Source organism: Ipomoea triloba, chromosome 3 (genome assembly GCF_003576645.1).
Source record: "Ipomoea triloba cultivar NCNSP0323 chromosome 3, ASM357664v1".
NCBI classification, from domain to species: domain Eukaryota; kingdom Viridiplantae; phylum Streptophyta; class Magnoliopsida; order Solanales; family Convolvulaceae; genus Ipomoea; species Ipomoea triloba.
This window is the reverse complement of record NC_044918.1, coordinates 4,036,802-4,051,138: the sequence shown is the minus strand read 5'-3', so window position 1 is coordinate 4,051,138 and position 14,337 is coordinate 4,036,802. Positions and strand designations below refer to the sequence as shown.

Sequence of the window (14,337 nt, the reverse complement as noted above, 5' to 3'; positions counted from 1 at the left end):
AAAAAAAAAAAAAAAAAAAAAAAAAAAAAAAAAAGAGAGAGAGAGAAAAGGTTGGAAATGAAATTTGGGGCCAGGAAAATTGAAGTTAAACCTTGAGAAGAATCGACGAGGACGTATTCTTCAAATAATTTAGCTTGAATTTCACGGATTTCCGCCACTTTCTGTTTAATCTCCCCTATTTCTTTCCAGATGTCGGCTAAGTCCTACTCGTACGCCAATTCCATCGCACAAAATTCAATTCAATTCAGATCGAAAGGGAGAAAATAAAGAAAAAAGCAAGAATTGAAAGAAGACCTTAGCAGCGCTGCCCGGCCGGAGTTGTTGTTCCACCTCGCCAAAGCTTTCGTTTTCTTCGCCGTCCATTTCTGATCTGATCTCCGATAGATCCCTTCGCCCTCTCCTCGCCGATGATATTTTCTCTCCTCCGCTCCTCAATACACCGAATCTCACTGAAGGACAGCGCCGCCATTCTCTCTCTCACCCTTTCTACTTATATATTCCCCCCAAAATTTTAATCAGGGTTTGACTCTGCTTCACTGATTCAAAGTTTCAAACTATACTAAAAAGTAAAAACAGTAGGGATGCCGGATGCCATGGCTGGGACCAAAAATTTTAAATTGTTTGTTTTTTCAACGGCTAATAAAATTTCTGAGTTGCCAAAATTAGAATATTAAGGATTTCAACTAATTTTACTCTATTGTACTTTATAATTATGACTAGTTACTGCACGCACATTGCACGAAAGTTCAATACACTATTTCAAAATTTATCAAATAATTATCAAATTTTTCATAAAAATAAATATTTCAAGAATGCATAGAAAATGTTGAATTAACTAATGTATATATATTCAAAAAGTAAAAGCACGTGAGGCCTGTTAACCTGCGTGGAGCGGGCTAAGGTTGCATGAACCCTAGGCCGCGGGTCGGCCAATAAATGTTCGTCAAAATTTGGCTTGCGAGCTGGCCAACAAAAGCCCACAAAAAATTCGGTCCGTGCTGGGGCGGGTCTAATGGGTGTATGCAGGCCCGATTTGATAATACTAACTGGTGTGATCCATGCTTCATCTTATTGCTAGTATCGTCAGAAATGAATTCCGTCATAAATGAATTTTTTATTTGATCTAGTCTCCTTGTGTACTTTACTATAATTTTAGTACATACCTTAGCGTAGTGTCCCTTTATCGAACACCTTTCTATAATTAGTTAATGTTATTCACTAATAATACACTCTAATTCAATCAGCTAACAACTATCAACTAATAAACCTTTACTAAACAAGGCCTTTATCTATTTGATCTCATTATATTACAATTTTGAAATGTCAAATACTCATTATTACTCGGTAAGAAATCAAGTTTTGAGGATCCAATATAAAGCAAGTTCAGTAATACATAACCTTAATGTTGTGGTACGAGCCCATGGGCCGTAAAAGGATAGTTTGTTGGGCCGTGGGCTCTGGACGACAGAAATCTCTAATGGGTCAAAGTGTCAGGGGAGACAGGCAGCCCGCCCGAGAAATACGGGCGTAGAACATTCGTTTCTGTCCACGTCGGAATCGACCAATGCGATACAACTGTTCACTTCCCAATCAAATTGTTTCCTTTTCAATTTCCTATAATTATAATTATTATTTTAATTATAGTTAATTACTCCGTATGTTTTTAACTGAATTGATATATTATGATGAATGATTAAATGCTGCATTAAGCTGTCATCATTGCAACGTGACTGTTCCAGCCCCACTCTCGTCTCATCTCCAATCCCACCACAATTATTTATTTATTTATTTAAAGCTCTTGTCTTTTCCACATTAGACATTCTTGATCAATCCTCGATCCACGAATATTGGTTTTTTTTTTTCTTTAATAACAATTTTCAATTCTTTTGTTTATGATTCTCTATTTAAAAATATACTATATTCTTCATCTCTCACAAGGTTAAATTCTTAACCTAAAGATTCCTTACATCCTGACCCGACAAAACATTTGAAAGGATGTAAATTACGGTGACTCAATGGCTCATCAGACAAGATTAAATGTTGGTAGTCAGTACGCACAAGGAATCTGCCCATTCACTTTGAATATACTCTCTTCTTATCACCCTCCAATGGTATTTGCATTTCACAAATTTGAACTTTCTATCTCATAATTAAACAATTTAAACTCATTTTACCAGAGTCAAGACCTTTTCAAAATATAGAGCGATTTCAGGTAAATTAATTTATTAACTACAATTTTTTAGTTTGACTTCTCGTAAAGTGAACTTATAATAGTACAAAATTAAAATATTTTATATCAAATTTTTTACAGCTTAATGTGACTTAATATATAGTTAACTCGTGATGGTTTACTAATTCATGTAGAAATAACAAAAAAGTGTCTTCAATTATTTTAAAATATCAAAATTCTTGAAATTCAATATAATTAAATTAAGTCATTCGACTATTCATTTATTTCTTAATTTAGTCGTTTTAGTCAATTTTTTTACTAAATACACGAGCAATGTTGAAAATTTAAATTTTATTTGTACGATTTACAAATGAGTCCAATAGAGATCGTGAGGAAAGTGAGTGGTAGATATTCACAACCTTCAAAAGGATGTCAAAGTTTAGCTTGAAATATTAAACACAACAAAAAATTTGAGTGATTTTAGTATGAAAGTTAGGAGTTTAACCTTATAACAACGACTAGTAAAAAAAATAGTAACAAAAGTTTAAATTTTTAACATTATCATTGTATTTAGTTAGAGAACTAATCAAATAACTAACTAAATCATGTAACAAATGTATAGTAAAAAATTAATCTAATTCAATTTGGAGTTCACTCTCAATTTTATTATTTTAAAATAATTGAACATAACAATAAGCATGACAAATTATAACACAGAACAAAAAATGTAGTTTCCGCAGGTTTAGCATCGTGGTTCACTATCTGACTTGAAGTCACGACTCAAGGCGACAATGTGAGGTTTGAATTATTATAAATTCGATCCCATTTACACACATGATTACATGAAGACTGAAGTCTAATTGGTGAGTTGATTACACACTCGTGAGAGATCACCTAAAAGAAGAGTACTTAACACAAAAATTTAGCTCAACAAAAAGCACAAAAATTTAATCTAAATAACATTTATTTTGCAATAACTAAATACCAATTTTCCGTAACGGTTTAAATGTAATAATTCAGCGCCGACAATAAAATTATACATGTAATCCCGTACAAATTAAAAGTGATTCATATTTCTATAATTTGATAAAAATATTAATATTCTTGTACTAATTTAAACACATCATAATTTAATATTGGGAAACAAGAAGAAGTTTTACTACTAAAAAAGTACTACTCCGTAACTCAGTTTTCTTTTTACAGTAAAAAATGCAAAGGAATATATAAAAGGGGATTAAGGAGAGACCCTAGTAATTAGTAAACGACATTTCAATCGTCAAGATCTACCGTCTACGCTGTTCTCTGTTTTTCCACTCTTCTCTTCTCTCCTCAGCTACGCCTACGCTGCTACTCTCAATCTACAAAAGGGGAGAGAGATAGGGGAAAGTGCATAGAGAGAGAGAGAGAGAGAATTGAAGGGAGTTTTGGAGGGAGAGAGAATGGCGAGTGGAGGAGGATATGGTGATGCGGCGGGGCAGAAGATAGATTATGTGTTCAAGGTGGTGCTGATCGGAGACTCGGCGGTGGGGAAGTCTCAGATACTGGCTCGGTTTGCCCGGAACGAGTTTAGTCTCGATTCAAAGGCTACCATTGGGGTGGAGTTCCAAACTAGGACTATGCTCATCCAACACAAGTCCGTCAAAGCTCAGATCTGGGACACCGCTGGCCAAGAACGGTATTATATTCTCTTCTCTCATCTCATCTTGTTTCTGTGCTTAATTTAGGATGCTTGGATCTGCCAAACTATTATGTAATGAGATGGCAACTCCATTATCATTCTAAATGGATGGTCATGAGCATTGATTCTTTGGACCGAAAAAGATAAAAGGAGTGTTTTGTAAATGGATTTGACTAGTTGATAGCATTAGCACTGAACGTAGAAAATTGTTTTGGTAAATTAATTTTTGGTAAATTAGTTGGTAGCCAATAGCTGATTACATTTAAAATGATTTTTAAAAAATTGATCGAAAAAATTGTTATAAAAAGCTAATTAATCAAACACTCATATTGATTTTTTAACGAGCGCCAAACAGGGCCAAAGTATAGAACATAACAGAAATTATCTTGTAAAGAATCACACAATTTTATTTTTTTTTAAATTGGGTTATTTATTGCGCCAAAATGTTTGTTTAAATTGTGAAATGTATGGTGTTAGTAAGCAAGTTGTGCAAAAAGCTTGTGGATTGCTGAATGCTGAGTTGTGTTCTTTTGGTGCCCTAATTTATGACCAGATATAGAGCTGTTACGAGTGCCTACTACAGAGGAGCTGTGGGTGCTATGTTAGTGTACGATATAACAAAACGTCAAACCTTTGATCACATACCTCGTTGGTTGGAAGAGCTGCGTGCTCATGCTGATAAGAACATAGTGATCATGCTAATCGGGAACAAAACTGATCTGGAAGACAGGCGCGATGTTCCCACTGAGGATGCTAAAGAGTTTGCTCAGAAGGAAGGGTTGTTCTTCTTGGAGACGTCTGCGATGGAAGCTAAAAACGTGGAGGAAGCATTCATGACGGTGCTAACAGAGATCTTCAACATTGTGAACAGGAAGAATCTCGCGGCTGCTGAGAATCAAGGGAATGGGAACGCTGCATCTTTAACCGGCAAGAAGATTCTTGTGCCTGGCCCTGCGCAAGTCATCCCAGAGAAGAAGTCTATGTGCTGTAGTTCCTGAGGGGATGGTATGATTCGTCTTCTTTTGTTTGGCAGGCTCTACGAGATTCTGATGATAGCCATTCTTCTAATATCTGGTTTATTTTGATTGTATATCTTAAAATTTTATAATTTTTTACATACTGGTTTTGGGAGGGGGGGAAATGGTTACATGTTGTTGAGTGGATAAACTAGTTGTTACACGGGGTGACCATATTGGGTTTCTTCCATTCTAGGAAGTATTATGTTAGTACATTGTGGAATGTCTTCATATTGTGGATCTGTTGCCTTTAATTTCAAGATGAGATTGCAGATTGCTTTTGTTACCACTAGTTTACAGTCTCTCTTTCATTTTGGATCCTTATTTATTACAGAAGTCATGGAGGTGAGTTTCATCCTGTTTATCACTTGTCTGCAACCTTTCTTTAAAAAACAAAAAAAATTATCTGCAAGATGGGTAACACAAAAGCATTAATGAAGAAATGATCTGCATCAATTGAGAAACACCCAAAAGATCTACCATTAAAATCTCACGATACTCGACAGGGCATTTGAGATGATGTACACACAAGAGATCTCCTCGCTTCCGCTTTAGGCATAATCCCTTGTCAAATTTTAAAACTTTGATATCTTTTTTCAAATATTACTTACTGAACTAGTAGTCCGTGCAGACCACCTTGAATATCCTGACATGATGGGGGAATGTTTTAACAAGTTAATCTGCTGTCCTATTATGTCCTCTATAAGCATGTAAAAAAATCATTTATAATTGCCATATAAAAAAATAAATCCCCCTCACAATTTATACGCGATCTAATGGAAACAGAGAAAATGCTGAAAAAAAAAAAATTTATGGTAGTTCTTTGTACTTGAAACTACATCACTAAATAGAGCCCGGGGACAAATAGTAAGAGCTTACAAAAAATGTAAATGGTACAATACATGGCCTTAAATAGTGGTAAACTATGTTCCAGTTTGCTCAAGAACTTCAGAATTTGCTTTAGTTTCAGTATTGTCTCCTATTTGATCTTCTTCCTTTACAACTGATGGTTTGTTTTCATGCAAAGACAACGCTGTATCCTCTTCCATGTACATAGGCATCCTTTCTAATAGTTCTTGACAATCAAGTGCAGAGACCATCACAGAGATATTTGCCCTCCCTTTCCAGCACCCAATTGCGACCTGCTTATCTGCAGGAAACAACGAACCTTTAGAACGAACACAAAACTATATTATTCTAAGATGTGATTATTATAATACATGGCCATATGTAACCTTTATCTAAAACCGCCACACAGCAACCCAACAATAGGTTTGAAGCCTTCTCTCCAAAGTCAGCATCAACGAAATCTGCGAATTTAATGCTTTTGTACTGGAGCAGATGTTTGAAGTCTATGGGAGACGCATACAGAATTTGTTTTGTTACATGTGGCAGTAGCAATGGCAACCCTTCGGATGTTATGCGAAATGCACATGGTGCAGAAACACTGTCTTTAGATGTGTGACGTTCCTGAACAAAAGTAAACTAAACTTATCACAAAATGCATTGGATGTAAAATAAATACGAGGATAAAAACAAGTTGCATCTCTCTCACACACACAACACAAGTTCAAATTTGTCTCATATTTCTTTTCTTTTCTCCCCCTTGTGGGGTGAGGAAAAGTGGTGTAAAACTGGCGTGCCTAGTATGCAATTTTTTTTTTTCCTAAAACAAAAATTCAAATAATGCCCTTCCTGCCAGACTGACTACTGAGTGGAAATATTATTTTTTTTAAAAAAAAAACACTGCTGCAAGTTAAATATAAGGAAAAGTTGAAAACTTACAGAAATCTTCAGACCAACTGAAGCTATCTTAAGCTGCTGTCCAGTTATAAAATTGAGTTCAAGAACCTTCTTCACAGACTTAGATATATAGTAGATTCGCTTCACATGGTTAATATCACTATTTCTTGTAATGAGATGCCCATCAAAGGGTAAAGATTCTTTAATACCATAGAAATTCTTGATCTTATTTATAACTTCATCTTCCCTGAAAAAGATAACAGGGTCAACCCCTCTCCACTTGCCCTGAATTTGTAATTTCCGTTTTCTTCCTACCATCTCTGCCTCTGGACTAGCACTAGTATTAGTAGAAGGTTGGACATCGTCAGTTTCATTTCCTTGAGATGTTTTACCAGACTTATTATTCAAAGTAGGGTCATCTATATCATTATCAAGTATATCTGTGTCTTTTGTCCCCTCATGAATTCGAACACTTTCAGTATCTGCTGACTTTGCTTCCAACCCTTTTGAAGCCTCTTTGATCTCAGCTGTTGACTTCTCTATTTGAACATATTCACTGGAGTTCAATTTCTCCGGCTGACTGGCAAGTTCTTTATGATTATCTGCTTGGATAAAGAGAAAGTAAACAATTTAATGGTGATGCAAATGAGATTAAAAACAAGCACTGAAATTGGAGGAAAAACATCCCAGTTTCAAGCATGAGTTGCCATGCACTTAATAGCCATGACTAAACTACAAGCAAGCCTTCAATCCTTCGTTGCTGAGGATCAGGAAAAATAAAAGTAATGATACACTATTTACTGAATTAACCTAGATCCAGAAGGCATGTTGTAAGTTGACACACTATTTATTTGTTTATTTTGAAAGAACTCTCCAAGCAGTAAAGAATCACTATACTTATACCAAATGAAATTTTATACTCAAAATGCAAGTAGTGGTTTTTTTGGGTACAGTCTCTGCAGTCGCTTTGACATACATATGCAGCAGCAGACAAACACCAAGGCACCATGTAACATCAAACTCAGAAAACACTAAATATTCTACAATCAAAACTGATCAAAATAAATTTTACTTGCCTGGCAATTGGGAAAGCTTTTGAAAGACAGCAATAAAAAAAGCTCCAGTGTTCTGATCATGAGGCACTATTCTCATACAGTGTTCTAAAGGTAATGTTGAGACTTCCTCCTCCATGATGTTAGTGGAAGTTGCATGTTCTTCTGCTATCAGTACCACATTTTTAAAATTCTGGTTACAACCATTATCACACAATTCAGTACTGGTCACTTCATTCATAGATGAATCTACTTCGGTCTTGCCAGAAGGAAACATTCCTGGAACAATTGCAGCTCTGCGATGTTTAGGAACATCTCTGTAAGAAGTCAACCACACTCCTTTATCCTTAACCTGCAATTTCAGTTAAATGATTATCAGATCACATGCAATGTGAACTAAACATGAATCAAAGAGTATTATGCATGATAACAAAGTGTCCCGCATTAAAAATTATCCCCCTCCCCTTGTCTGTGCAGATCATGGAAATTTGTCATGCTGCCCTGGATTCAGTCAAAAGAAGAGTTTATATTAGCAACTTAGACAGATGTCTGTTTTCCTATTGTATCCTCTAATCTTAGCACAAGCACAATAATGTGTTAACAGTTATCTAGCAGTATGGTATTCCAAATTACTTCTTTTGCAACCCACTTAAATAGACAGTCAATGTGTACTTGTAAAAGACATTGAGAAAAATCAAATGGAAGAAAAAGTCCTGAGATCTAGGCATATTGTCAAGCTAGATGAGTACCTTACTCTTACCTTACTGGATTACTAAAAAGAAATTCTAGGTGGGTTTGCAATAAACTTTATCCAACATAATACGTGTGTGTGTGTGTAATCCATACATAGAAAACATGTGCATCATTCTTTATATATAATATATACACGTAAATTAGTTATGGCATGCCTATTATTCTCCTCTCTTGGGCTTTGAATATGCAAGCTATAAGTTTTTTTTAATTCATGCATTGCTTCTTTGTAATCACACTTGACGCCTAACCCTTCTGTTTCTCAGATTCACTAGGGCATGACAGTAGCAGAGCCCATGATCCTCTGTCATGGGGAAAATTTTCTACAGAAAGGTTCTAGAAGCCATCCTACACAACCCCAAATAGAAAACTATGTATGAACACATTTAAGGGGGTATTTGGCTTAAATATCGGAACCAAGTACTTAGTATTTAGAATGGATTTTTGTAAAAATATCTTTTTTTGGTAGTAAACAAGAATAGGATTCCAAATAAATAAATATGCACACAAATATATTCAAATTCCGCAACAAATGCACACATATGGCAAGCTTTTCTAGTGTAAATATATATATATACACACACTTTTTCTTCTCTATTTTTTATTCCAAAGTCCAAAAGTAGGAGAGGGGAAGGGCAATGGCTTTTATCATCACTAAAGAGTAGAGGATTTAAATCCAGTGGTGGAGTAGCAAGAGTACACAATCAAATGAAATAATCAGAATCAAATCTGATATCCGATGTGGGATACAGAACTCATAAACCAAATGCCTTAATCATACTTACAGTTACAGGAGAACTTAGAGCAAAATTTGTTAAAGGCCTCAAATGATCCCAGAAGAAGAACAAAAGAAAGAAAAATATGTCAAAGATTATGTGTTAATAGGCACTAGAAAAGCTTGCCATACACCTTCCATCTTTTAAGACCTGGCCGGCGAATAAGATGAGGAAGCTCATTGGAGACATCAAGAAGTTCAACAGACTGCCCGCACCTACGCAGAACCTGGAGAAGAAGACAATTGTGATTGGTTGTGAAGCTGAGTTGGATTGTAATAATTGTTATGATAGTGAAATACCTGTTAAAGGATAGGTAAACAAAAGCAACTTAAATATGATGAAAGCTAGACAAAATTTAATGATATAAATTACTCCATATATGATTAAAAAAAGAAAATTGATGGCATAAATTTAATCAAGAGTTGTGATGGTTATCTTGTTGAACTAAAAACAGATGGGTCAGTATGCCATCCTTACAATTAAAATCGATGACCTAAGTTTATAAGGAAAATTGAAGGCGGAACCAAAAACAGAGAGAGGTCAGCATCTCATCATTATAGAAAGTTTTCTCAGATACCATTGACACAGATTCTGTTGCATATAACAATTGCTCACAAATCAAAGAGACCAGGAAGACAAGTTAGACAACTATGCATTACAGAGTAAGAGATGGACAAGTTCAAATCAACGCAAATATCTTCCTGATCATTCCCTTTCCTCTTCCATCTAAATCCCACTAATGTATCAAGGATTGCCTGTGAATAACTTTTTAAGAATGTAAAGTGGAAACATTTCCTATTAAACCACATTACCTCAGCAACCACAGCCTCATTCTCAACAGGATTCATTGAGCAGGTTGAATAAACCATCCGCCCACCAACTTTAAGCAAAGACAAACCTGAAATACATGGATGACCATCTATAAAATTAATTAAGGTATAGGAAAGAAAGGAAAGTAGCAAGAAAAGCATTTTTAATCTACACAGTTATCAACCACAGGTTTTACGCCATTTTCAAATCACTTGCACCTTCTATTGATCCTCAGGATCTCCCTACCACCATCATCTAAAACAGCTTAGGTTCTCTTCTTATATAAATAAAGGAATTAATCAATAAGGCTTTGCAGCAGTCAAACCATGCCATTATGGTTTGCCTGTGAAACTGCATTCCATATAATGCACTCCAGCAGAAACAATCTGTTCACCTAGCTTTTCCCTTAAAGGCTTTAAGGGATAAAATCATGGGAAGGGCACAAGAAAATAGAGTTGTTAAAATTTGAGCAAATAAATATACTTTATTCTTTTAAGGAAGTTAATTGATTCATTCTTAGAAGTCGCAACAAATAGCTCTGAGATGATTGGTATATGTGAGTTAAAACAGTACAAGACATATCAACTATAAAACCAAAAAATAGCAGTAGAAAAAACCTCGCATCGCAATCTGAACTTGTAGACCATACAGACCATTGGCCATCCCCCCATTCCTACAAAGGAATATGCAAATAATGAGATATATATAGTACAAGATCAAGAAAGGCTACAATAATAAATAGATAACTACCATTTCCTCCAAATATCAGGTGCCTTGCGTAAAGTCCCATCCCCACTGCATGGAACGTCACATAAAACACGATCAAATAGTAGCTGAGTGATTTGGGGATCCTCTGAATTCCTCATCTCAGAACTTTTTGGATGGTGTCTATTCAAATGACAACTGGGGAAGTGCTGTGCTTCATGATTTGTGACTATTAAGTTGGCAGTGCACATTCTCTTTGTCTGATGGATAAGAAGGTTGCACCTTGGTACATCAACATCATTTGCTATCACCTATAAGGAGGAGTATTAAGATATATAACAGAGATTTGCAAATGATAGAATATTCTTACAATCCAAGAAAAAGAAGATTAGGATATCACTAATACAAAGAAAGTTGCAGAGTAGCCAAAATGATGATATATTTTGGTATATAAGGACCCAGAAACTAGAGGAAGAGAGTGAGAGAACAGGAGAGTACCAGTCCGCTAGGTAATAAACCCTGTTCTGCTGAGTGGTATATCATCTCAAGTAACTGAAATGTTTTAGAACCTGGAGCTGCACACACTGCATTAGTAAAGAAATAGTCAAAATCAATCAGAGTAAACATTGTATGTTAGGCATATATCCTTAACACTTATAGTAAGGACTTCTCTTTCTCAAAGGTAAACTTACAGAAAGAAGCTTACTATCAAGAACAAAATGATCTGGACGTACATCGAGGAACAGTGGAGGCACCTGAAGCAAAGAAATTTATAAAAAAAAAAAAATAAATAAATAAAAATCAACTCCGGTACATTAATGGATAGTCAAGTAGTTAGTAAACCTCAATTTTGAAGTCAATTCAAATGGCAAAGAAAAGGCATGACTATATTCCAACTAAATGTAAAGAGCACACTCCAAAATAGACAGGAAAGTAAAGTTGGCCAACCATGCTAACAGCTTCCTGTCTTGTAATGTTGCCAATTTCATTTTGTAGTTTCAAGAACTCATGGAACCTGAAATTTTTGTTAATCAAAACCGTGAATAAGTGATTAGTTAATCTATTTACACTTGAATTATATATTTACATACACATGTCAAACCTAATAGGCTAATACACAAGGTTTTTGCATGGCCTTGACCTCCACTTTTCAGAAAGGTTGTTTCAAGGGATTATACCATTACTTAACACTGAAAAGGTTTAGATTGGAAAGCCAGTTATAATTATATAATAATATAAGCAAGTTACCAAAGAAGATTATACATATAGATAGTTTAATCTTGACTATGCTTTCTGCGGTAACTATGAGGTAGCTCATGAAAATGGTTCTTTTTTGGAAGAGCAGGGCAAAAAAAAAAAATATAGGATCACAGCCCTTGTATTGTTTCTTTTGTTTGTGTCAGCCCCTTGTGTGTGTTTCTATAAGGCTTATTCAGGCCTTGGGGGGAAATCTTCCTCTTCTTTACTATACACAAAAATAAAAGCATCATTTACCTCTCAAGCGTCTGGTTCTTTCTCAACTGGTTCCGAGAAAAATTGGAATGCCAAGCAAGGTTCTCAGGGTACCAGGGCAGTGGTTTGATTGCCTCTACTTCACTCCCATCTGCACTCTGGGAAATGATTGGGTTGAGTTTATAGCTATATATATATACATATGGGCTATGATCTATTAGCCTCAAATTTGATGCAGAACATTATGTGATTCATATATGTGTGATTTCAGGGGAGGATAACAAACCTCTGCCTGAAGAGAATTCATGAAATCACCCTCCAACTTTGAACGAATATCCATGTAGCACTGGCTACTGCAAAGTCACATGAACAGAAAAGCAAATATACAATTAAAAATAGCAACTTAATTTTCAGAAATTAACTCGACTTTCAAAACATCATACTTTAAATTAAAAATTTGTATCAGTTTTTAGATATTCAAGAATGTTGAAGATCTATAAGCCACAAGCTCAAAAAGCCTAAACCTTGTATCCTTGTGCAAGCTTCACAGGTAGAAAAAATTGATCTCCTTTTTTTTTTTTTTTTTTTAATTATTATTATTCTTTTATCACCTGGATAACTTATGACAACCGGTTTATTATCCTATGTGAATATGTTATAATGTTTTAGAATTAGAATACTTCAACTCTCAGGATATTATGCCAGAAATAAGAGAAAATGAGCAAATAGTTCAAATTTTTTTGCAAAAATCCAATATACCGACATTTCAGCACTATAAAAATTCAGATATAAGTGCGGAGTGTATTATCCTACAATGCATAATGCACTGATTGATTCTGAGAGAGAGACCTGGAATTGATTCTGAAAGCAGCAGGGAGCGGAGTCCGGAGATAATCAATGAAAGTCTCCCACTCTTCCGGCGGCACTATTCCTTGCTCCTACACATCACATTCCAACTTGAGTTCATGCATATACACTCTTATAGAGAGAAGAGTACACAGACAGAGTATCAATTTACCTTGTAATATTCGTCAAACGAAAGATTACGGGAGTCGAAAGGCTCCCAGGTGGAATTGCTATTGTTGGAGTTGCCGTTAGCATCATCATGCGCAGAGGTAGAGTTGTCCGCCGCCGGCGGTTGCTGAGAATCGAATTTTCGCCGTTTCCAGACGTTATCTCTATGCTGCCGGAAGTGTTTTCTCTGCGTGCGAGATCGACCTCCACCTCCCATTCTTCCTCTTCGCTCTTGAGGTTGCTGCTTGCTTAACTGCCTTCCCTCCTCAGAAACAGAAAGGAGGGAGTGAGATCCGGCGGGTTCAGTTAACGGCGGACGCCGGGCTCCCAAGCTTTAAACATTTAGGCCCAAGCCCAATTTTACCTAAGGGGAGGGAGAATCGCTTAAAATGTATTGGAAAAAGTCAAATAGCCCTTAATCAATTAGATAATGCAATTAGGCCACCTAAGTAAAAATAAAAATAAAAAACTTCATTCAAGTCTCTTAAATTAGTTAAATCGTTCAGTTAAGTTTCCATTTGACTTGTTTTACAGATTAAATCTTTATGAAGTTGATACATGTCTTTTTTTATTTTATTTTCTAAAACAAATTTATTTATTTATTTGTAAATTGCCACATTTATGGAGTGGCAAAATTTTAAGTAAACAAAAATCATGGCACACAATAAAATTTGTCATAAAAATCATGACGCTTTTATATTAAGTAACTAGTGTTTTACCCGTGCAATGCACGAATAAAATTATGTTATTATGAATTTAAATAAAAAATTTAAAAAATATATAAATATTTTAAAATGTACAATAACAATATAGTTGTAACTCCAAATATTTGGTTAAGTATCTATTTTCATAGCATATAAAATTTAAATTTAAATTTTGTATAATTAATAGTCTCTAATTAATTATGTACACATTTAAATAAATTTATAGAAAAAAAATGACATAATTAATTTCATTTATTCCTAAGTGTATTTCATATATATTATAATTCTAACAATATGAATAATAACTAAGAAAGTTATATTAAAAAAAGATGTAAATTTTAATTTTTGTATTAGTAAATTTAAATTCTAATTGGATGCATTTCCTTAATGATGGTATAATATGTCATATATGCAAACAATATCTATTAATATGTATATAGGCAAAATCTATAATATAATTTCCATAA

At 34.8% G+C, this 14,337-nt stretch overlaps 3 protein-coding genes across 13 annotated transcripts in view; 1 reads left to right on the top strand and 2 right to left on the bottom strand.

Annotated features, from left to right (window-relative positions):
• LOC116013440 (polyadenylate-binding protein 1-like) overlaps positions 1–514 on the bottom strand; it is a 3,447-nt gene extending 2,933 nt beyond the window's left edge. For all 11 annotated transcript variants that reach the window (XR_004097248.1, XR_004097249.1, XR_004097250.1 and 8 more), the window contains exons 1-2: positions 295–514; positions 92–203 (exon numbers count right to left, since the gene is read on the bottom strand). Coding sequence is in view for 8 of the 11 variants with exons in the window: in XM_031253196.1 (XP_031109056.1) it covers positions 92–203; positions 295–363 (181 nt within the window). In the remaining 3 variants the exon portion in view is untranslated. The remainder of the gene's footprint in view (positions 1–91; positions 204–294) is intronic.
• Positions 515–3,432: 2,918 nt separating this feature from the next.
• On the top strand, positions 3,433–5,156 carry LOC116013439 (ras-related protein Rab11D). Its single transcript, XM_031253193.1, has 2 exons — positions 3,433–3,845; positions 4,402–5,156. Exons 1-2 carry the CDS (start codon positions 3,610–3,612, stop codon positions 4,844–4,846), a joined length of 681 nt encoding a protein of 226 aa, XP_031109053.1. The 5' UTR covers positions 3,433–3,609; the 3' UTR covers positions 4,847–5,156.
• A 500-nt stretch (positions 5,157–5,656) lies between these two features.
• On the bottom strand, positions 5,657–13,500 carry LOC116013441 (tRNA (cytosine(34)-C(5))-methyltransferase-like). The gene is made up of 15 exons (XM_031253203.1): positions 13,171–13,500; positions 13,002–13,090; positions 12,439–12,505; positions 12,195–12,310; positions 11,649–11,715; positions 11,407–11,455; positions 11,199–11,284; positions 10,746–11,011; positions 10,613–10,668; positions 9,998–10,083; positions 9,319–9,411; positions 7,684–8,011; positions 6,650–7,209; positions 6,100–6,334; positions 5,657–6,014 (listed from the first exon to the last, which is right to left on the bottom strand). The coding sequence occupies exons 1-15, from the start codon at positions 13,381–13,383 to the stop codon at positions 5,788–5,790; spliced, it is 2,538 nt and encodes an 845-aa protein (XP_031109063.1). The 5' UTR covers positions 13,384–13,500; the 3' UTR covers positions 5,657–5,787.
• Positions 13,501–14,337: the final 837 nt, after the last annotated feature.

Excerpts from the sequence above, each read along its gene's own strand:
- LOC116013441 (XM_031253203.1), bottom strand. The coding sequence starts at position 13,383 with ATGGGAGGTGGAGGTCGATCTCGCACGCAGAGAAAACACTTCCGGCAG. Across the intron at positions 13,091-13,170 it reads CGTTTGACGAATATTACAAG|GAGCAAGGAATAGTGCCGCC; the intron begins GTAAATTGATAC and ends TGTGATGTGTAG. Across the intron at positions 6,015-6,099 it reads TGTGGCGGTTTTAGATAAAG|ATAAGCAGGTCGCAATTGGG; the intron begins GTTACATATGGC and ends TGTTTCCTGCAG.
- LOC116013439 (XM_031253193.1), top strand. The coding sequence starts at position 3,610 with ATGGCGAGTGGAGGAGGATATGGTGATGCGGCGGGGCAGAAGATAGAT. Across the intron at positions 3,846-4,401 it reads GACACCGCTGGCCAAGAACG|ATATAGAGCTGTTACGAGTG; the intron begins GTATTATATTCT and ends ATTTATGACCAG.